The following is a 20760-nucleotide window of genomic DNA, read 5'->3' on the forward strand; positions in this document are numbered from 1 at the left end:
TTGTACTTTACAGTAATTTCAAAAATCACATGACAACCTTGTGACTGTTGTGGTGTTGTGGGTTGAACAAAAGCTACACAATACACAAAACTGACTAACTAAACACTCGTCCTTTCTAAATAGAACATACATACATACATGGGATGTACTAATTTGAATAAACAATATAATACATGATTCATGTGGTAAGGCTAGTCGTCTTGTGGTACTTCACGTAATCCCAGTTCAATAAGAAGAGCATTCTCTAAATTAAGGTAATCTTCATATTCTGTTTTGGCCTTGCTCTCCCAATTATCAGTTTCCTTCACCTTCTTACTCTCCTGTGTGAAGTAAAAGGAATCATCATATACTAACACCTAAAGGTACATTTCAGTAGCAGAATCGCAAACATAATATATATGACCACATATACCATATGCAATAAAGCACAGCAGCATTTTGTAATCTTGTCATTTAATACTCATGTGTGGATTTTTAAAACAGCCGTGCGAACTGTTTGAAGACTGTGATGTATTTCTGGTGAGCAAAAATCTTCAGCCTTGCATGGCTTGAATTCAATTATGTTTAAAAGTATACACGTGTGTTTTAAAAATGGCAACACTAGTATTGTGGTAACTACATACCTGTTCTTTGGCAACTAAGGCAGCATCTATTTCCTTCTTTTGTTGGTTTCTTAACTGTTGTCTCTCACCAACAAACTCCAACCTCTTCACCTCTCGGTCAAAGAAACTCTCCATCACAGTGACCTATAGAGTCACCAGTAAATAGTACTACTGAATGACAGTATGTTATCACTCAATACTACTCTGATATCTAAAATTACACTACATGATGCCTTCAGCACCAGGAGTTTATAAACACCAGTGCATATAAGCTCACAATAACATATACATACCTCATGACTGGATGGGTGTCTTAAACTCCATGGTACTTCTAATATGTGTAAAGTCCCTCCTAGATCACCAACCCCTAACATTAGCTGCTTATCTACATGGTGATATTGTCATGATCACGTTTAGTTTGATCACACTCAATTATACCTACTTGATATGGGGAACACACTGATGGTAGTTAGTGATAATGGTGAAACGTTTTGTGATAAATATGGAACATGAGACCTATGGACATGTGTACAAACATATATAGATGCAAACACCATAATAGATATAGACAAAGCACACACATGCACCACAGATAGGTATATGCACATACTAAACTATAAGGAAAAGTACTCATACAAAAGCATTTTAAACATGTTGATGCACTGTAATGAAATGCTACATGTTTAGGCTCTCCGACACACTGTACACCTCCAGAAATTACCTGTCCATCAAATCCCATACTTCCAGATTGCCATTAGCCTTAATTATGAAGAAGACACCTACAACAACAACAATACAATAATCATGTACACTTTATGTACACACACTAACCTGGTCTGGTTGGTGACCAGGTACCACCAGTTAATAGTACTAATGAACTAGCTGATTTTAATAAAGCATCACTCTGTCGAGGGATTGTTGCATATTGTTGTGAGATGATTCATAGAACTGCTTACTTTAATAGCTTCTTTCCATATAGCAAACGTCCACCCTCCAACACTGAGGATGATATTCTTAAAGAACGGTGACCTCTCCAAACAAGTGATAGCTCCAGAGTGTACAGTGAAGTAATGATCAGGTCTGGGAGCTGGTGAATATGTGAAGTACATTATGTACATTATTGATTGCTATACTCACAAGTTAATTTTCCACTTTCTTGATCTTTCACAGGCTTCCAGTCACAATATACCACCTCACCATCCTACACACAGCAATAATTAAAATTGTATCATTGAAGTCAAACTCACATGTCACACATATACTCATTCACACACACATGTACATGCAGGCTGTACCTCAGTGCCGATATAAAACTGGGTTGTCACACTCTCTAATAATTCTTTAGTTGCATCTGCTGATGGTTTGTCATCAACACCTGTGAAGTACGTACAAGTATATTTGCATATGAATTCTAATAAAACACACCTTTCTCAGTGAACATTGCTTGTCTTTCTTGCAGGCTCACTCTTGTGGCAGCAAAATCTCCAGGATGGTCTGATCTAGGATAACTAACCTATATCATCACATGATGGCTGATACACACACCAGTCATCCTGCTATCCGCTCACCTTTAAGAATGGCTTCCATGAGAGATCAAGATGTTGGAATGAAGTGACAGGATCAATCTGTTGTAGGACTAGTACTCCACCTGTAGGCTTCATGGGTCTTGTATCCCATATCAATATTGACCTGAATAGATGTCATATATAACAGATATATACTGGTTGTTCTATTAGAGTATTCAAATAACAATACACACTCACCCATCAATGCTGCATGTTATCAGTTGATTACACACTTGTGTCGTGTTCGTGTAGATTTGAAATGTCTTTGAACAAACCTATAATATAAAGAACAGTACAAGATTAAGATACACAGCTAAACAAGACAACACCTTGCTATTATTGTTGCATCATACGTACATACGTATGTAACAATTCACTACAAGTTTACCACACCTCCATGTGGCTGGGGATCCACTGGATGTCACTAATGACCTTTTTGTGACCAAACTCAATAGCACTGAGTGCACTGTGTCTGACTATTGGAGCATGGTCCAATTTTGGATCAGTCTCAAACACTGTCTAAACCAAACATGCATATTGAATATGATGTAATGGAATTACACAATATATAGCTTTACCAGATTAGCAGCTGGTCCCTTGTTTTCATTGAGGGATGGTCCCCTGTGTGACATAAACTGTTCCTCATAAGTAGATACATCCCAAATTACAATCTGTTAACAGTAGTATAGTTACATTGTATACCAGTGTGTTAATTACCTGTCCATTAACACACCCTCCAGCTATGATGGTGGGGTTAGTAGGATTGTATCGGAAACAAGCAATGGCATCTGGAGCTTCTAAGAAGAGCTGTGGATAAAATATACGAGTACATAAGCTGTCAATACATCTACAGTGTTTACAGGATAAGGAACATTGCATATGTAAGATCAAGAAGTATGTACTCACACAGACATAAAGGGCATGATGTACAATATGTGCTATACCTGTGGGTGAATGGGATCAACAAAACTCCAAATAAGGATTAGAGAACGTTCTAATAATAACTTGGAGTACAGTTCAATCCTCTCATCACAATCATAATTGTGCACACAAGATACTGCCACAATACCTGTACAATGATGTATGATTACTCTAATAATACATACATAATAAGGTATAAAAATTCAACCTAAAGATCTGCAACAGCTGAAACATAATCTGCAAGGATAAAAACTTCCATAGTATAAACAAAATTAATCTATGGAGATACTTGATGTGCAATTTCCCACACGGAAACAAATTTAAAGCTATTTGAGACTCTGACCAATAGAAAGTCTTTGTAAAATATTAGAGAAATATGACTTACCCTTTTGAATGGGATGCCAATCAATCCATGTTATTGGTTTATCCTTACTAAACTTTAGGTCAGTAAATGACTGGTACTCCTATAAGTGTAACAAACATGCCATCAGACTATATAATACACTACACTACACTACACTACACTACACTACACTACACTACACTACACTACACTACACTATGTACACTATCACACTACTTATCACCTTTAATGAGGAGTCAGACTTATCAGCCACTATCCCATCAGTATCTGACAATGCTCTATAGTCATCCACAAACACATCCATTATCTCGTTTTGTTGTAATGATAGCTCCACTCTGTTTTGGTATATGTTTGTATGTGTACAAGAGTATATATGTACCTGGGACAGATGGTGTTCAGAAAGTCCACCGCCCCTTCAGACTGCATGATGGTAGTGGCATCTTCTTCACTCATTACTTGTGGTTCATATTGGATGGCTGCATTACATGGCTTCTTCCTATGTACATTGAACAAGTTATTCAAACTGTGTTCGTGTGTGTGTGTTTGGTGTTGTTGGTGTTTCCTTGAGCAAGAAACTTTACTCATATCGCTCAAGTTTACCCAGCTGTTTAAATGGGGACCTGGTGGCCTGGTGTCAACTGGGGAAGCACCCCACCCAGCTGTAACATCAATGGGTATCTGGTATTAATGGGGGAAGCAAATGACCAACTGTCCTTGTCTCGCTTAGCAGTGTTGAGGTTGTTGTGGAACTTTGGGTTCCGCAACCTCTCTCCGTGAGACCTGGACAGTCCTCCTGCAGCTACAGGTTACCAGGAGGATTAACCTACACAAGGGTCAAGCGCCTGAGTGGTGCACAGGCATCCCAGTGCTGGTTTGCTGGGCGGTAATAGCTGTGTTTTGTACAGCTGCCGCAGGCTTTGATTTTGCATGCATGTGTGTTGTGTGTGTGCGTGCGTGTGTGTGTGCGTGTGTGTGTGTGTTTGTGTGTGTGTGCATACATGTGCACACTACATATGTAGGTGTGAGTTGGTGATGCGTAACATACATACGTACTTAAACTAAACATACACGCAGAGCTATCTTCATGCTTTGTACATAAAATGCACATGTACAGTATACACACATGTACAAACATACCATTCAGTTTGACAGCAAGCATCCAGCAAATCAGGAATGGCCTATGATCAGGTAAACATATTTATTGTCATGTACAGAACACACTCCCACAACAACACACATACTTGTACACACATATCCATTTCCATTCTCTGAATATCTTGTGTCTCGTCATCATCATCAGTAGGGTCCTGAGAGGCTATGTCAACAAACATGTCCTTATTAGTACCAGCTACACAATCAGTGAACTCAAATGGAGCACCAAACATATGACGCTTCCTTGTAATAATGAATTTCAACTAAATACAAATTGACAAGAGTACATCTCACAAAGGATAACTTTTTAAAAATTCCTACCAGTGGTCGTGTGTTCTCCACAACAACTTCCTTGATCTCCAGGTCACTGTGTTGTGATATCCAGTCCTTTGGTTCTGGTGTCACTGGTATTTCAACTTGTTCCTCGTCCTCTGCTCCATCTTTGTTTTCCCCTTCCCCTTCCTCATCTTCTGCAGGCTAACATGCGCATGGTAAACAGCTCTGGTTATTGACTAGTTACAACATATATCCAGTCTCATGACCCAAAGTAGTAAAGCTTCATTATATTCCAAGTAAGCATATTGCAGTTGAAAAGAAGGCATGGCTATCTACAATCCAATCTACCAAGGGGAAACTCTAGTGCAGCAATGATGGACAAAGCTATTTAATCCAAAACCTTTGTTCTCCTTTAAAAACTAACACTCCATACACATGATTGAAATTAACAATCCTTTCTACTACTAAGTGGTTATACTAATGTTAGCTTTAAGCAAAATGTAGATTCAAGGTGGTATATGCCGCAACTAAAGAGATATCCAAGTCTCACAATGCACGTACACGTACAGTATTATATGTTGTAATTATTACAAGAAGGTGTACAACTTTTAATCCTTTGAGCCAGTGATATAAAAGTACAATCATGTCCATTAGTACAGAAGTATCATACCATGTGCAACACAAATACATGTCACAGTTCATGATACACAGAACCTGTACTTTGTCTTACGTACATGCAAGATCCGTTCTTTAGCTTCTTCAGTTAAACACAGGTAGAAATTCTGTCCATACTTGAACTCATAATCATACACCAGTAACAATTCATCACCAGGATAGCTCTGTAGAAATATTATATAATATATATTTATTTAAACTATAATGATGAAAACAAAGAAATGCCAAGATTATTTCAGTGATCTTACATTTACCACGGCTTTAACTTCTTTAAAATCAGACACTCCTGCTCTGTTTAAGAAATCCTGCAAAATCTGGTCCTTTGGGATTAGCTTGTAAGGTTTCTCATCGGTGACATCCTCGTCTGCTACACAACCGAATATCTGTTGTCCTTGGGTGGCTACAAACAGAGGCTTAACATCATCTGGGATTGAATCCTCATTCGCTGTTTGCTCTTCATTAGCTTTAGGCGCCTGTTTAGACTCCGGCATTGCCCCCTGAAGAAGAAAATCCCGTCGCTAAGGAAACATATGAACGGCTTTAAATGGAATATAATTCTTTTCAGCTCACGTGATAAACTTAGAAGGCCAGATGCAGCTGAGATGAGGTTAATATCCACGAATCGACACCGCTAAGGTGAGTATTACTTGTTTACTGTACTTTGAAACTTGAAATGTACTCGAATATGTATCGTATAGCTCTCGGGTTGTCTTCGATATGGCTGGTAAGTGTCGTTATGTCTTTGTATGACTACCAGTTTCATTAATCAATGTGATACTATAGTTGTTGCGACTGTGCTCTGGTGTGGTGATCCCGAGTATTGACAGTGGCTGTACATGTGAAAATGATAATCCTGAAGCTATTATGACTTGTATGGGTAAGCCATTAAAGTTGTGTATTGTACTTGTGATTTAGGAGCTATATATGGCTCTATTAAAGTCAGTAGCTCAGTGTTCTTTGATGACACTATGCAACCATAGATGTAGTAACCCCAGGGGCTACTATAAATCTATGATGCCGCACTATGCTGTGGTGAACTATGCTGTGGTGACCAGACCTGGCCTTGTTACATGAGCCAGCTGCCTGAACTTTTAGTAGTACTGTGAAGTGTGAAGCCCTTCGAGCCGAACTGTTTATCACACAATACTATTGAGGAACGTCTGTTTACTGTCTGTTTAATCGTACTGTTTATCGTACATTATGATTCAGGCGCACAAACATGTTTACAACATGAAAACATTCTTGTTCCAGTACAAAATGAACACATGTTTACCTGATTATATTCAGGTGAACATGGAAAATGCTTTTAGTGGCACAAGGTACTGAATATTATACTAGCTAAGTGCATGCACTTTTAACACTCGCAGAAGACTTATCTGACTGCTTATGCACCTATTCAATGTCACGCCCCACCCCTGGGCAGGGTGGGGCAATACAGGGGATTTGACAAAATCTAGTGTCAGATTTCCCAGTACTGGGGCTAAGAAGTTTGTCAAAGCCCCACTATGTCCCCCACCCCGAAAGAGGGGTTTCTATAGAGGATTAGGTGTATGGGGACCTCGGGGGGTGGGGCTTGACATTGATAGGTGCATTAGAGGTCTGTTAGCATGCAACAAAATTTGTCTATGTTTAGAGCAAAAATGACATGAGCAGATGACCAGACCCTTTCCGATGGGGAAGGGGAATGACACTTATAATCTCTAATAGCAGGTGCCACATATTCTTGATAGCCCTATGCCTGTCCCCAAAGTACATAAGTATTGAACCCTACAATGTTCATTGTGTGACATAAGTGCCATGGTATTTTTTACTTTCAGTGGTTTTGCCACTTGAAATCATAGCAAAAAAGATCATGCAACTACGTTATTTCTATTGGGTTCATCCGAAAATAAACTAGTAGCAAGTATTGGGAACAATTCGGTACTATTTGAAGAAGCAATAATCTATTTCCAGTAACAAGAAGAGTTATATTGTTATGCAACAAAGTATTAATATTACCAAATGCACAATATTATTGTTATGTAATATTCTATAACACATTGCGGCTATAACTGTAATCATATAGTAGTTAGGCCATGGCTGAACCATATACAGTAGTCAGTTGTAGTTGCATGAGCTAAATGTAAAGAAAGCCAGGTTGAAATATGAAAAGCACTTTTATTATAGCTGTCTAGAACTTGATGTAATATGTGACTGCACCATCTTAGCAAAAATGTAGTTTGCAGAATTTCTGAATTTCTTTTATTGTCTTAGCCTTATCTACAGTGTCCAAGGAATTGGTTACAGCTTCATATGGTGAGTATGTAGCATTAGACGGTAGGAACAACACTAGGGCTGGAACAAAGCTTGACATTTATCTTTGAACATTCACCAGTAAAATGTTCAAACATTTGAAAGCTTTGGTGTTACGTAGCTACAAGTATTATTAACTTTCTAATCCTAGCTAACTAATAAGTTTGTAAGCATTTGGAAGATGCATAGCAACAGTACTGAATGATGTGATCGATTGTTTGCAAATGGGCATGTCCGCTATACTGCGATTGTGCATAGATAATGCCAACTAATGGCATTTTTCATGCATTATCTATCACTTTATAAGGTGTTCCAAGGCATCAACTACAGTAGCAAACTAAATTGCGATGGTTTAAAAAATGGGCATGGCACATGAATATCCACTCAAGATGAACATCGATTGTGCAAGATGAATAGGCAGCTGCAATAAAGAAAATGTTGTTTAATTGAAGTTTACTTAACTTTCAGACCTACAAACATTCGAAGTTTCATCCCATCCCTACCTGCCTGCACCATGACCTTCACCTGATTGTGAACCTCATTGTTTACTGTTCATCAATTGTACCAATCATTTTACTCAGTTGCTTTCTCTCAAGGAATTATGTGACATAGTTTTTCTTGTTTCAGCATTATATCAGTCATCTGCAATGTCAGAGATGTATGTATGATTTCTCTTTTGTGGGTGTTAACTATTTAATTTACTTAATTCAATCCCATTGTTTGTATATACTTAAGACAATTGATACAAATGATGTAGTGTTGATGAGTTTGTGTACAAAATGTACTTAAGGCACAATTGAGTGTTTTAATAAAAGAGGCTCTTATAAAAACATAATTGTTATGTATGTATCACTTTGTAGGGCTGGAGATCACCTGGGTAGAGAGGCCAAATTCCACTGTGTATAGTGGCCAGAGGTTTTCTATCCGCTACAAGCTTATGACAATGCCAGGAACTAATAAAAGCTTATTCTATGATCAGCTCCTGCAATCACCACATTTTGACCAATTTAAGTGAGATATAACAGTGTTCTAATTATGTGTGTTATGACACTTGTAGTGCTAGTGAACAGATCAGGTACTTTTGTGAGGAGCATAGTTGCCCTGAAGATGTGTACCAAGTTACATCAGATACCTGCTGTGTTCATCATACTGCCTTGCGTGTCTGTTCTGGAGCAGTAAGTTATTTTGTGTACAATAGAGCTGTGACATACATAACTGATTATTGGGTCCCTATTATTAATACATTAACTATTTAATTGGCTTATTGTACTTTAGTGCACCCTTTATGTCCACAACTTTAGGCAATTTTGTGGTCATGTGATCCAACCAAGTAATTGGTTGTTCAACGCTATTATTAATTGCCCTCAGCAACAACCAATTGTTAACATAACTGATGCACAGCCCTAGTGTACAGGGTACGTACATACATGCATACATTTTGTTAGTTGTCATTGGTACATACAGTAAATACATATGCCATAAGCGCAAATGTGTGTGTTCTCTCTTTAGGATTTCTACTGTGGTGCTAATATGAATGATCCAATTGTTGGACACCCATGGGGTAACATACATGAGGTGTTCGGCTCCACACTGACAATATTTGATCCTGGTACACACTACTTGTTAGTGGTATTGACGGTAGATAACCTACACATATTCCGACGTCATAGGATCAGTGTTATTAGACCACCAGGTATAGTGTGATTGATATAAGATAGTTATTCAGAAAGTAATGTATATACCATATTTCCTCGTATAAAAGCCCAGGCTTTTATTTCCTTCCCAGCGTTTTTGTAAGAGAGCAGGAGTTAAAGTTCAATAGTGTTTAATTGAATATGAAGAACACCGTTATTGTAATGATAAGCTTTATATGGTGTACTTACTACATAAACAAGTGTAGTAAAGGCCTAAAATGATTGAAAAAGACAGACTACTCACGTGACAACTTGTAGCACCTTCATCCCTCAGATGACTCTGAACTTAATAAGTTTGAGCAAGGGAAGAATTAAAGCCACTAACAGCAAACTCCACTAATATCCCGGGCCTCTATTTGAGACCAGGCATTTATTTTCCATGGAAGCCCTGAGACAGATGTTCATTTGAATGCAATTTTTATACTAGGAAATGTGGTATTTAATTCTTGGAACCTTTTGAAATAATACAAAGTGGTGTACACACATAGTACGTTAATTTTCCTTGCTGAAAAAATTATTGATCATCAATTTTTAAACCAGGCGCGAGCCGAAGGTGTGGATGCACACCTGGTTTACTGATTGTAATTGTAATTTTTAATATTTAAGCAGGCAGCCTAAGCTGATTTTCAGTAAGCCCTGAAAACAACATACTTGTACATGCAGAAATATACACCAAAACAAATAAACAAATGCACAATACAACAGCAAGAAATACACTTTAAAGATGACAAAGTGGCAGCTTCCATAACATTTGAAGATCAAAGTTAGTGGCAATCCTGGGAACAAAAGGACGATTTGCATTACGTCCACAATAACCTGTCACATATTTAAAATAATGAAAAAATATTTAGCAAACAGGAAGGTGAATAATTATTAACAGATCTGTAAACTTGAATGGCTGTGTGGTAGCATCTACGTTCAGTCAAAGTAAAAGATAATCTGGAAGTACAAAATGGTGGCAACTTCTTAGTAAATTTAGAATGTATTCTTTCAATCATACTAGTAAACTTGGCAGTAGTAGGACACCAGACAACATCTCAATTTAAAAAAAAAAATGATAAATGTTTTCCAAAAAGTGTGTGCCATATAGAGCCTGTCTTAAAATTCTGGGAAGGTAAACTTTGTGGTTAATATGTGCCGGTTTGAAATACGGGTGGAGCAAGTTTATAAGGACACGGCGAAGGCTTTTCCTAATGGGCTCTACGGATGTCAAACAGCCAAAAAACAACACAGCTGGCCTCCTGGGCTACCAGGTATAACAAATTCCTTCAAGTTGAAAAGGGATGTGCCCATACATCCGCAAATGAATATGAATGAGGCTTTGCCTGGAGAATTTGTGTAAGAAAATGCTATAGAAGAATTATAAACAGTTAAGAATATAGTTCTGTGCATTATTAGTGGGTTAAAGCGGTTTGTTTGAGATAAGTCTCTTTAGCAGTGCTTAGCAACGTAATTACAGAATTACAAAATAAATATTTCACCAATTACGAAATACAAATTATTATGATTCAATTTTATATGGAGCAACAAAGTAAAACCCAAAATTTAGTACACTGTCAATTAATTCCCCTCCCCCCCCCCCCCCCCCCCCCTTTTAATCTACTTTACCAGTTAGGCACTGGAGGGCGAGCACCCTGTATGAGGTGCTTACCACGAGCCAGGGAACCTAAGCTAAAATTGTTGACTAAAGTTTGCTGCATGGTGCCTGGTTTTTAGAAGTAGCACAGTTTTTGTGGGATACGTATTAATTTTTTGACAGAATGTGGAGATGGAATTTGTCAAGCTAGCGAGTCATGTGAGTCAACTACACATACAGCCAATACAGTATTATTACAATATATTACAGGCAATGAATGTAGTATGGACTGTTGTTCATTTCAAGCAGTTCACTTGACTGCGGTCATCATCACATCAGTCATTGTACTCTTCTTAATATGTACTACCATCATAATTATAGTGGTATGTGAGTGTGTAATGTGTTTATATAGAGATAGTATATGTTTACCTGTACGAAACTTAGAATAACCTGTGCTGGGGTAACTAACTACCTGTGGTTATGTCTGTTTACTTATCCAACAATAGTCCAGAGAACACCTTACTGCTAGCATGCAATGTACTTTCGTTATGGATATCATTGGTAGGGCTGGAACATACAGGTTCAGATCATAAAATTGGTTATTGGAGTACTCACAGGAACCTTTGATCCGATAACTTCTGTTTGCTCCTTTTTAATTAGATTTATTCTATTTTTCTATGACTTGACCTCTTTGTGATAGTTCCAGACTCTAGTGGCCTCTAAATTATATTTCAAATCTTGTGAGCACAGTTTAATTAAAACTTACTGTACTTTGCATGGGAGGATCAAAACACTGCCACATCCTAAATTTTCCATATTGGACCGATTATAACTGTATTGTATGGTCCATGCAGCACAGTTATGTGGCTAATGGGGCAAGTACAGCACAGTTATGTGGCTAATGGGGCAAGTACAGCACAGTTATGCAGCACTGTTATGTAAGGAATGTTATGAAAACAACTCCACTCAGACAGTACGATTGATCACATGCATGACATTGTAAATCGCTAAAACTAGCGAGACTAATCCTACCAGTTGATTCTATAACTGGAAATAGATTACATGATGGTCTAGCTGACATGGAAAATTGAAGCAACAACCCACACAGATGGCACGATGTATTGCGTGCGTGACACTGTCAAATGCTAAAACTAGCCAAACTAATCCTACCAAGTCGTTCAACGACCACAAATAGATTATATAACAACTTACTGATAGTCTGATCACTAAAAATTAAAGCAATTTGATCAGGTACTTAAGAAAATTGCTCTGAGCAAGATAACCAGTAAGTACAATAAAACACTTCAAGCACCACCTATGCTTGTGTGTACAAAAAATACATTACTTGGGGGGGTTGGGGATGTCTCAAGGCAAACACAGTACTCGGTTTCGTCTCATGCTGTGTTAGCCTCTCAACACACCCCCTCATGCTGTATTTTCTGTACACATGCGCGGCGGTGCTTTAACTGTAACATAACAGTACTATTTAGTGGCACTAACTACATATGTATCAAGCTTTCAATTCTCTAAAAGTGCACAAGACAGATTTTATGAGCAACTTTGTTTGGAATTTATGGTTAGCCATAGCTGGCCACGTTGGAGTGGAAATACCTACAAACATCTGTATTAATAAATTATGGATGTGTATAATTAATGCATGTGTACTAACAAGCATTACCAATATACGTACGTATGTATGTATGTATGTGTTCCATTTAGTATAGCATTAATCAGCATGTCTTCATCAATGTTATGTATGCAAGCAGTGCAGCATACTGTACATACATACGTATACATGTGATTGTATTAGCCTATCAAATCCTTGTACACCCTATAGTACTGTTTGTACAGTAAACACAACTTTTATCATGACATGAGCTGGGTGGTGGACCGTAGTGAGATTGAAACAGCTTTGACTAGTACTACCAGTAAGTGTGCATATTGCAGTATGTGTACGTATGTGTGTAACTACAATTACGTATATTTTATACATATAGTATTGATTGATTCCACATGCAGCATCCATACAAATATGATGCAACTGTTATACGTAGTCAGATGACATCATTCTTACCACACACATAGTTGTGTACACACCCCTTACCTGTACATGCCACACCTCCTCATTATGGAAGTACAATCACTACTGATAATGTGACAAACATCATCACCAATAGTGTCCATCATGTTTACACAAAAGAAAGAAATTTTCACATTTAATAGCTAACTTATTGTTTACTGCACTTGTTCAGGTTTTGCTAATTATTTCCATGTTTAAAGATGACAGTATATAAACCAGCTGTACATACTTATACATGCATACACAATGTACCTGTATACAAACATGCAAATATGTACTCTTGCGTTTATACTGTAGCAAGCAGGAGTTTAGCTGATGTTCTCTGGAACTATGCTAAACACACAGACACAGAATCTATCAAGCAGCGAACTAATTTGCAAGTATTTACACCAGCCGGAATCTAGTATGTGCCTCTGTGTGTGTGCGTGCATGTGTGTGTGTTTGTGTGTGATGATGATAATACATGTATGTATTACTGATGGTATATGCATATGCCAGTAGTGAAATCTATAGGTGTGCATACTCTCTCTTATACAGTAGAGAACAAGATGTTTCCATCAAGTATGTGTACAAAGCAACGTTTAATGTCACTAGTGCCATTAAGAAAGAGATTTACCAAATTAGGTACACATTTGCTATAACTGTGTACAATACATGGTTTCACTCTTGTTTTCCATAACAGGTTTTTAGATCATCCCAACATTTGCAAATTCATTGGAGCTTCAGTGGAGCCTCCAAATATAGCAATTCTCACTGAATACTGTCCTAAGGGAAGTCTTAATGATGTTCTACAAAATACTGAAATACATCTCAACTGGGGCTTCCGATTCTCATTTGCTGGTGATATTGCAAGAGGAATGGCTTACCTCCATAGCCAGGGAATCTTTCATGGTCGACTGAAATCCACTAATTGTCTAATCAACAATAGATGGGTGCTTAAAATAAGTGGTACGAGTTATGTCATAATAGTACTTGGTAACAATCAAAATTATGTAGACTATGGGCTAGCCATGTTGCGGAGAAGTCAAGGTGCACCTCCAGACCCTATCAAAAGTGCTCGTGAGGCAGCCTGTGAGATATACGTTGCTCCTGAAGTGCTGACAAATAGCAAGTTAGCTGCTAGTGGACCTGCTGATGTGTACAGCTATGCCGTCTTGTTGTTGGAGATTGGTACAAGGATTGATCCATTTTCTGTATGTTGAGTTACTTAATATTTCCTGTCCAGTAACCTGTATGTGTCCATAGGATGTTCTTAATGACAAGTCATGCCTCCCTGATCTTGATAAGAATTGTCCTTGTCCTTTGGAATATATTGAAGTATGTGTGGAAGTACCATTGTACAGAATCTGTTGACAATGTGTCTCTTCTCCCACTAGTTACTTCAAAGATGTTGGTCCCAAATCCCATCCAATAGGCCTACCTTCACTATGATCAAAAAGATACTACAAGACATCAACCCAAACCATGAGAGCCCTGTGGATAATATGATATTGATGGTTAGTACTTGTATGTGTGTGTGGTAGACCTTACAATGTCTGTGCATATTTTAGATACAGAAATACAATAACCAATTGGAGTTGATGGTGGCAGAAAGGACACAAGAGATACTAGCAGAGAAGGAGAAGAGTGATCAGCTGTTATGTGCCATGTTACCGGCTAATGTAGTACTAGAATTGAAGATGGGAAATACTACCACAGCTAGGAGTTTTGGCTGTGCAACCATATACTTCAGGTACATACAAGTTTTGTAGCATGAGTGTATCATAGTGTACATTTCTAGTGACATAGTTGGTTTCACTTCACTGGCCAGTCAGAGTACTCCAATGCAAGTTGTGAACATGTTAAATGAACTATACACCATGTTTGATTATATACTGGATCGGTTTGATGTCTACAAGGTGGAGACAATTGGAGATGCTTGTAGGTGACTGAAACATAAGAATTATATCTATAACTATGAACCTTCATTTTCAGATATGGTAGTATCAGGAGTACCTAATGAAAATGGTGTGAATCACATTACGGAGATAGCCTGTATGGCACTGGAGATGATTTCAGTTGTGGACGAGTTCATTATTCCACACAAACCCACAGAGAAGCTAAAAATCAGAGTTGGTATTCATTGTGGACCGGTTGTGGCTGGTGTAGTTGGCACCAAGATGCCTCGATATTGTCTGTTTGGTGATACCGTCAACATTGCTGCAAAGATGGAAGCTACAGGAAAGGGTAAATATGGTACTATAGGAGGTGGGGATATTCAATAGTATACATTCAGGGCTTCTGTACAGCAAGTGCTTGTTAAATGAAAATTCACAGCTAGTTGAATAACAGTTACAAAGAAGTTGTTTGCATAGCTAAAATTTTATGTGATTCTGAGCACTATCACTCCAATATGTGGGGGGCTATTGTTATTAATGTCGTTCCACTTGTTTGTACATTCTTTAGCTATGAGAATCCATGTGAGTGATCCATATGCCAGGCTGCTTAAAAGTATTGGTGGGTTTGATCTACAGAAAAGACGATTGCCATTGGTACGTTAACATAATGTGTGTGTACTACGCTAGTGATCCCGTCTGTTCTATTAGGGTAGTACTCCAGATACATCCTGTAATATATCCACCTGGTGGTTGAATAATGTCACAACAGCAAAGTGGGCCTTCCGACTTCACAAGCACTCTGTAGCCTCCATGCCATAGACATTAATATTGCGTAAACATTAAAACGAAACTATTTATTGTGTAAATTTTGTGGTAATATACGTGAATGATCGGATGTTAATATACGGAGTTATGCGCATGTGGGCGGAAAGAGGAAGGGCTAGTGATCAACAACTCGTGAAGTTGCGTCGGGAAACGTTACTAGCCGAAATTGGAAAAACTAGTGCGATGATGCGCTACTTGGCGCTCCTTTTACTACTTGGAATATGGGTGAGTGTTTGCATGGAGTGTAGTTGGTCTACAGATATAATTCGCCGTCGGGTCTATAGTTTGTTGGTGACAACTTGGCCGAATTGTGTCAAATCTAATTAACTTTTAGTGTTTATTTACACGTTTAACTAACATAACATGTAGGACAGTAGGATTAACGAAAACAATGATTGATCAAAGGTTGCCTGAACCCATGTTTAGCCACACCCCTTTGATACAAAGGATGTAGGACAGTAGGATTAACGAAAACAATGATTGATCAAAGGTTTCCTGAACCCATGTTTAGCCACACCCCTTTGATACAAAGGACCTCCTTCTTTTGATATCAACTGACATCTCAACATAAGTATGCATAATGCATCACGAACTGCAATGTATTTCTAGTTCTTAATGTCATGTGCGATGAGTGAACTGAATGTATGTTTACGTTTATACCGGCCTGCTGACACTAGCTACGTCTGCTGATGTCATCACTCACATTATCCCTACGGCCTATTGTATGTATCACTATCATTAACACTGACGACTGAGACCATGAATAACAAACTGTCACCGTAAGGCAATAGTTATAACGCCTTTAACAAATCACACTCGGTGTAAAGTTTATATTATTATGGTGCTAACTACAAGTCCCACTTAGTTTATTTACGTGACTTAACTATATGACATGTATACAGATGTGCCCTATATGGGACCACACACTAAGAGGACTAATTGTAAGTGCCAATCTGTCTCCAGTGAGAATATATGGCAAATAATAGGAAGAGTATTTATCACCTTGATGAGTGAGGTCAGTACGGTTTTATCGACCAAGTGATAAGATGAGGTAAAAATTATGTAGCTACAAAAACAGTGGATAGATTGTGGTCAGTGAATGTACACACCTGTGTGAATAAAAATCTCTCCTGATCATGGTTATTGTACCTGTGTGGTGTGGTCATGTTAGATTAATTGTTAACTGCTTGTGATAAACATCCTTTTAACAACATACCTATTGATCATGGTGTTTATTGTATGCATGGTTACCTCTTTGTATGTGTCCTGTAGATTCCTTGTACCCAAGCGTGGCATGATTTTGATAACTTTCAATATGATTGTTGGCCAATGGCAGGAGAGTCATTTTCACAAGATGGCACAGTTGATTGTAACGGTGCAGTAGTTATTGTTATCAGTGCAGTCTTGCTAGCACTTATTTACAGGATTGGGACTAGAATGGTTGCTCCCACCAAATGATACAGTGTATTTGGGTGAAGAGTTTGTCGTCAGTTACAGAGCCACAATATCTAGTAGCTTTTATGAAAAATTTGCAAATCACTCTTACTTTGGTAGTAAAAAGTAAGAAAATCTTTACTTTTTGCATTGTGTTTTTAGTGTTGTATAGACTGGGTGGATTTGTGTATATAGCATAGCCATATTATTCCTTCTTGTAACAGTGCTGCTGAAGCTAAAGCATTCTGTGAGGACATGCACCAATGTCCGACTGAGAACCAAGCTGTAAATAAGGATTCATGCTGTGTTCACCATGCCAATGTCCATGTGTGTGCACCATCTGTAAGTTTATAATGATAGAATACTAATTCATTAACTACTTGCATGATTGTTTTATAGGTGAATTTTTGTGGGCCATGGGTCCGACCAGGAGAAAGAGTTTCAACGCACACTGTTGCAGAATGGGGCCATATTAATACTGAGTTTGAAAGTGACGTGCTTATCAACACAAAAGGGAACAATTTCATCATCGCCCATCTTAGAGTTGGGACACTACAAATTGCTTTAGGACAGCAGATTCGTGTAATTCTACCACCAGGTATATCAGTTTACTAACACATATTCATGATATTATGATAATTCTTATGTTTTAGTGTGCGGAGATGATATTTGTCAACAAGATGAGTCTTGTAAGAACACTCACTCTCGCAATGTTCTATATATACACTCATTAACATTACAGGTAGTAATTGCAGTGTTGATTGCTGTCCAGGAAAATTCCCAGGATGGGCAATTGGCCTCATTGTCACCACTTGTGCTGGCCTGCCACTAACAGGGTTGTTATTTGCTGTTATTGTAAGTGCTAAGTTTGTGTAAACATGGACAAGTGAACTGAACTTATGTATTTAAATACACAGTGGTACTACTATCAAAAACACAAACTACTCTATGATGAGAGCTGGATTGTGAATTACAATGACATCCAAAAGGACCATGGATATCGTGGTGAGTACATTTAAGATACTAGTGCCCACCAAGTCACTGTATAGCTACATAAAGGATTATTTTTTAATGGATACTTGGTTTACAGGATTTATGGGGAGTTTGGTTAGCTTTCAGTGGACGCCAGATCACAGTCCACAGAATGGTGACTCACTTTTCAGCAACACTCAAAAACGACAGCTGTTTACTCAAACTGGTGTCTAGTGAGTCAACACTAATAAAGTTAATGTTATGTATACTTGTGCAATGTTTGTAGTGATGGAAGAACAGTAGCCATTAAGAAAATACCTAAACTAAACTTCTCTGTTACAATGGCTGTCCGAAAAGATGTCAGACAGATTAGGTAATTCACCAGTCGGTGGCAAAACACCCTTACGTATGTGTACACTATAATAGGGAGTTGGACCATCCTAATCTCTGCAAGTTTATTGGAGCTTCAGTGGAGCCACCAAATATAGCAATTCTCACTGAATACTGTCCTAAGGGCAGTCTTAATGATGTTCTGCAAAACGAAGAGATACCACTCAACTGGGGCTTTCGATTCTCATTTGCAAGAGACATAGCCAGAGCAATGGGTTACCTACACCAGAGGAGGTTGTATCATGGTAGATTGAAGTCCTCCAATTGCATTATTGATGATCGATGGGTGCTGAAAATAACTGGTAAATAAACATTGAAACACAACCCTCTATAGTGGTTTCATAATATCTCATTTCTAGATATTGGATTACCATCATTTCGACAAGTAGATGAGATGAAAAGTGACTTTATTCATCACGCTAGACAACAAGCTTGCAAAGTGTACCTAGCTCCAGAGATACGTGCCAGTTCCACATATGTAGCCTCAGCCCCGGCAGATGTGTACAGCTATGCTATCATAATGGTGGAAATTGCAACCAGACAGGACCCATACTCTGTAAGAATAAATGTGTTATGTAAGGTGATAAGTATACTTGTACATAATATGTACATGATGATATATATTTATAAGCTGTAAAGAAATACTTAAGCCTGGTTGCGTGTATGTACATACTTCCAAACTTACAACCCCATGCTCCATTAACAAGCTGTAAACAATATTATCGTGTGTGTTTGGGAGTAATTGTGGCTTTAACCTTCACCCATCCTACACATTGTTTGCTTACATTACATTATCGGACATACAGGAGGATATGGTGGTGAATGGTATACGACCACAACTGTCCGAACTACAAGACAATGGATGTCCTTGTCCACAAGGATACCTAGAGGTACCATACAGTATGTGATTTGGGAGAGTGCATATACATGTGTTACATTCACAGCTGTTTGAGAAGTGCTGGATGCATAATCCTGCTAGTAGACCTAGCTTTGACACTATTAAGAAAACACTTCACAAGATCAATCCAAGCCAAGAAAGTCCTGTTGATAACATGATGCTAATGGTAAACTAATAAGACCACATTACTAAGACATCATACCCATTATCCTCCCTAGATGGAAAAGTATTCAAAACATTTGGAAGTAATGGTGGCAGAGCGAACTCAGGAATTACTTGCTGAACAAAAGAAAACTGATCAGTTACTACACAGTATGTTACCATCGGATGTAGCCAAGGACCTGAGACAAGGAAAACCAGCTGATGCTAGAAGCTTTGAATCAGCAACAATATATTTTAGGTAATGCCACCAAATGCTGTATATATGTAACTATGTATGTACGTGTTACGTAAGCTACAGAAAATTTACGGCTATAAATGTGTCCTGATCTTTCTAGTGACATAGTTGGTTTCACTTCACTGGCCAGTCAGAGTACTCCAATGCAAGTTGTGAACATGTTAAATGAACTATACACCATGTTTGATTATATACTGGATCGGTTTGATGTCTACAAGGTGGAGACAATTGGAGATGCTTGTAAGTTACTGAGTGACCTTTAAATAATGCTAAATACTTTTGTATTTATAGATATGGTAGTGTCTGGGGTACCTCGTGAGAATGGCATTAATCATGCTACTGAGATAGCCTGTATGGCACTGGAGATGATCGCAGTTGTACAGAAATTTAGAATACCACACAAAACTACAGAGAAGTTAAGAATCAGAGTTGGTATCCATTCTGGACCAGTAGTGGCCGGAGTAGTTGGCACCAAGATGCCTCGATATTGTCTATTTGGTGATACTGTCAACACAGCATCAAGAATGGAAACTGCAAGTGAACGTAAGTAGATTATATTTCATACTCAAATGACTACATAATTAGGAAAACCTTCGTATAACATTCCTTATTTGCTACTCTTTACACTACAGCAATGCAAATTCATGTCAGCAATTCATGTGCACAACTGTTGCTACAAGCTGGTGGATTTGACTTGGAAAAAAGAGGAACCATTCAAGTGAAGGTATCAATATAATAAACAAATCACATAAAATTTCATGTAACTCAAC

At 38.2% G+C, this 20760-nt stretch overlaps 3 protein-coding genes across 5 annotated transcripts in view; 2 read left to right on the forward strand and 1 right to left on the reverse strand.

The window, feature by feature from the left end:
- LOC136256990 (dynein axonemal intermediate chain 3-like) lies at positions 1–6107 on the reverse strand. Of its 2 annotated transcripts, XM_066050079.1 has the most exons (24): positions 5804–6107; positions 5615–5719; positions 4926–5081; positions 4694–4867; positions 4590–4630; positions 3832–3948; positions 3676–3787; positions 3474–3552; positions 3112–3236; positions 2885–2974; positions 2746–2838; positions 2561–2686; positions 2366–2442; positions 2171–2291; positions 2028–2115; positions 1898–1977; positions 1740–1803; positions 1559–1689; positions 1434–1506; positions 1324–1381; positions 1045–1118; positions 896–987; positions 624–746; positions 1–320 (listed from the first exon to the last, which is right to left on the reverse strand). In XM_066050079.1, the coding sequence occupies exons 1-24, from the start codon at positions 6044–6046 to the stop codon at positions 192–194; spliced, it is 2571 nt and encodes an 856-aa protein (XP_065906151.1). In that variant the 5' UTR covers positions 6047–6107; the 3' UTR covers positions 1–191. The 2 variants fall into 2 exon arrangements, with proteins under 2 accessions (XP_065906151.1, XP_065906152.1); XM_066050080.1 differs by lacking the exons at positions 5615–5719; positions 5804–6107 and having other exon boundaries at positions 4694–4767; positions 4926–5040.
- LOC136256991 (atrial natriuretic peptide receptor 2-like) lies at positions 6082–15979 on the forward strand. 2 transcript variants are annotated; one of them, XM_066050082.1, is made up of 20 exons: positions 6082–6191; positions 6254–6279; positions 6339–6432; positions 8708–8858; positions 8905–9022; positions 9357–9540; positions 11301–11336; positions 11388–11500; positions 12955–13045; positions 13495–13600; positions 13735–13821; positions 13880–14145; positions 14194–14390; positions 14443–14514; positions 14574–14693; positions 14748–14929; positions 14978–15117; positions 15172–15423; positions 15643–15728; positions 15783–15979. In XM_066050082.1, exons 3-20 carry the CDS (start codon positions 6420–6422, stop codon positions 15891–15893), a joined length of 2325 nt encoding a protein of 774 aa, XP_065906154.1. In that variant the 5' UTR covers positions 6082–6191; positions 6254–6279; positions 6339–6419; the 3' UTR covers positions 15894–15979. The 2 variants fall into 2 exon arrangements, with proteins under 2 accessions (XP_065906154.1, XP_065906155.1); XM_066050083.1 differs by lacking the exons at positions 15643–15728; positions 15783–15979 and having other exon boundaries at positions 14978–15121; positions 15172–15331.
- Positions 15963–20760, forward strand: part of LOC136256989 (atrial natriuretic peptide receptor 1-like) — a 5215-nt gene continuing 417 nt past the window's right edge. The window contains exons 1-18 of the mRNA XM_066050078.1: positions 15963–16124; positions 17172–17274; positions 17324–17459; positions 17558–17675; positions 17733–17931; positions 17987–18022; positions 18076–18188; positions 18251–18338; positions 18424–18538; positions 18592–18678; positions 18732–18997; positions 19055–19251; positions 19502–19585; positions 19640–19759; positions 19812–19993; positions 20091–20230; positions 20282–20533; positions 20623–20714. Coding sequence (XP_065906150.1) covers positions 15969–16124; positions 17172–17274; positions 17324–17459; positions 17558–17675; positions 17733–17931; positions 17987–18022; positions 18076–18188; positions 18251–18338; positions 18424–18538; positions 18592–18678; positions 18732–18997; positions 19055–19251; positions 19502–19585; positions 19640–19759; positions 19812–19993; positions 20091–20230; positions 20282–20533; positions 20623–20714 — 2484 coding nt within the window. The 5' untranslated portion in view covers positions 15963–15968. The remainder of the gene's footprint in view (positions 16125–17171; positions 17275–17323; positions 17460–17557; positions 17676–17732; positions 17932–17986; positions 18023–18075; positions 18189–18250; positions 18339–18423; positions 18539–18591; positions 18679–18731; positions 18998–19054; positions 19252–19501; positions 19586–19639; positions 19760–19811; positions 19994–20090; positions 20231–20281; positions 20534–20622; positions 20715–20760) is intronic.

The sequence above is a fragment of the Dysidea avara genome, chromosome 5, assembly GCF_963678975.1.
Source record: "Dysidea avara chromosome 5, odDysAvar1.4, whole genome shotgun sequence".
Classification (NCBI taxonomy): domain Eukaryota; kingdom Metazoa; phylum Porifera; class Demospongiae; order Dictyoceratida; family Dysideidae; genus Dysidea; species Dysidea avara.

Excerpts from the sequence above, each read along its gene's own strand:
- LOC136256990 (XM_066050079.1), bottom strand. The coding sequence starts at position 6,046 with ATGCCGGAGTCTAAACAGGCGCCTAAAGCTAATGAAGAGCAAACAGCG. Across the intron at positions 4,631-4,693 it reads AAATGGATATGTGTGTACAA|GCCATTCCTGATTTGCTGGA; the intron begins GTATGTGTGTTG and ends ACCTGATCATAG. Across the intron at positions 3,553-3,675 it reads AGTCTGACTCCTCATTAAAG|GAGTACCAGTCATTTACTGA; the intron begins GTGATAAGTAGT and ends TTACACTTATAG.
- LOC136256991 (XM_066050082.1), top strand. Across the intron at positions 14,515-14,573 it reads GTCCTTTGGAATATATTGAA|TTACTTCAAAGATGTTGGTC; the intron begins GTATGTGTGGAA and ends TTCTCCCACTAG. Across the intron at positions 15,118-15,171 it reads GGAGACAATTGGAGATGCTT|ATATGGTAGTATCAGGAGTA; the intron begins GTAGGTGACTGA and ends CTTCATTTTCAG.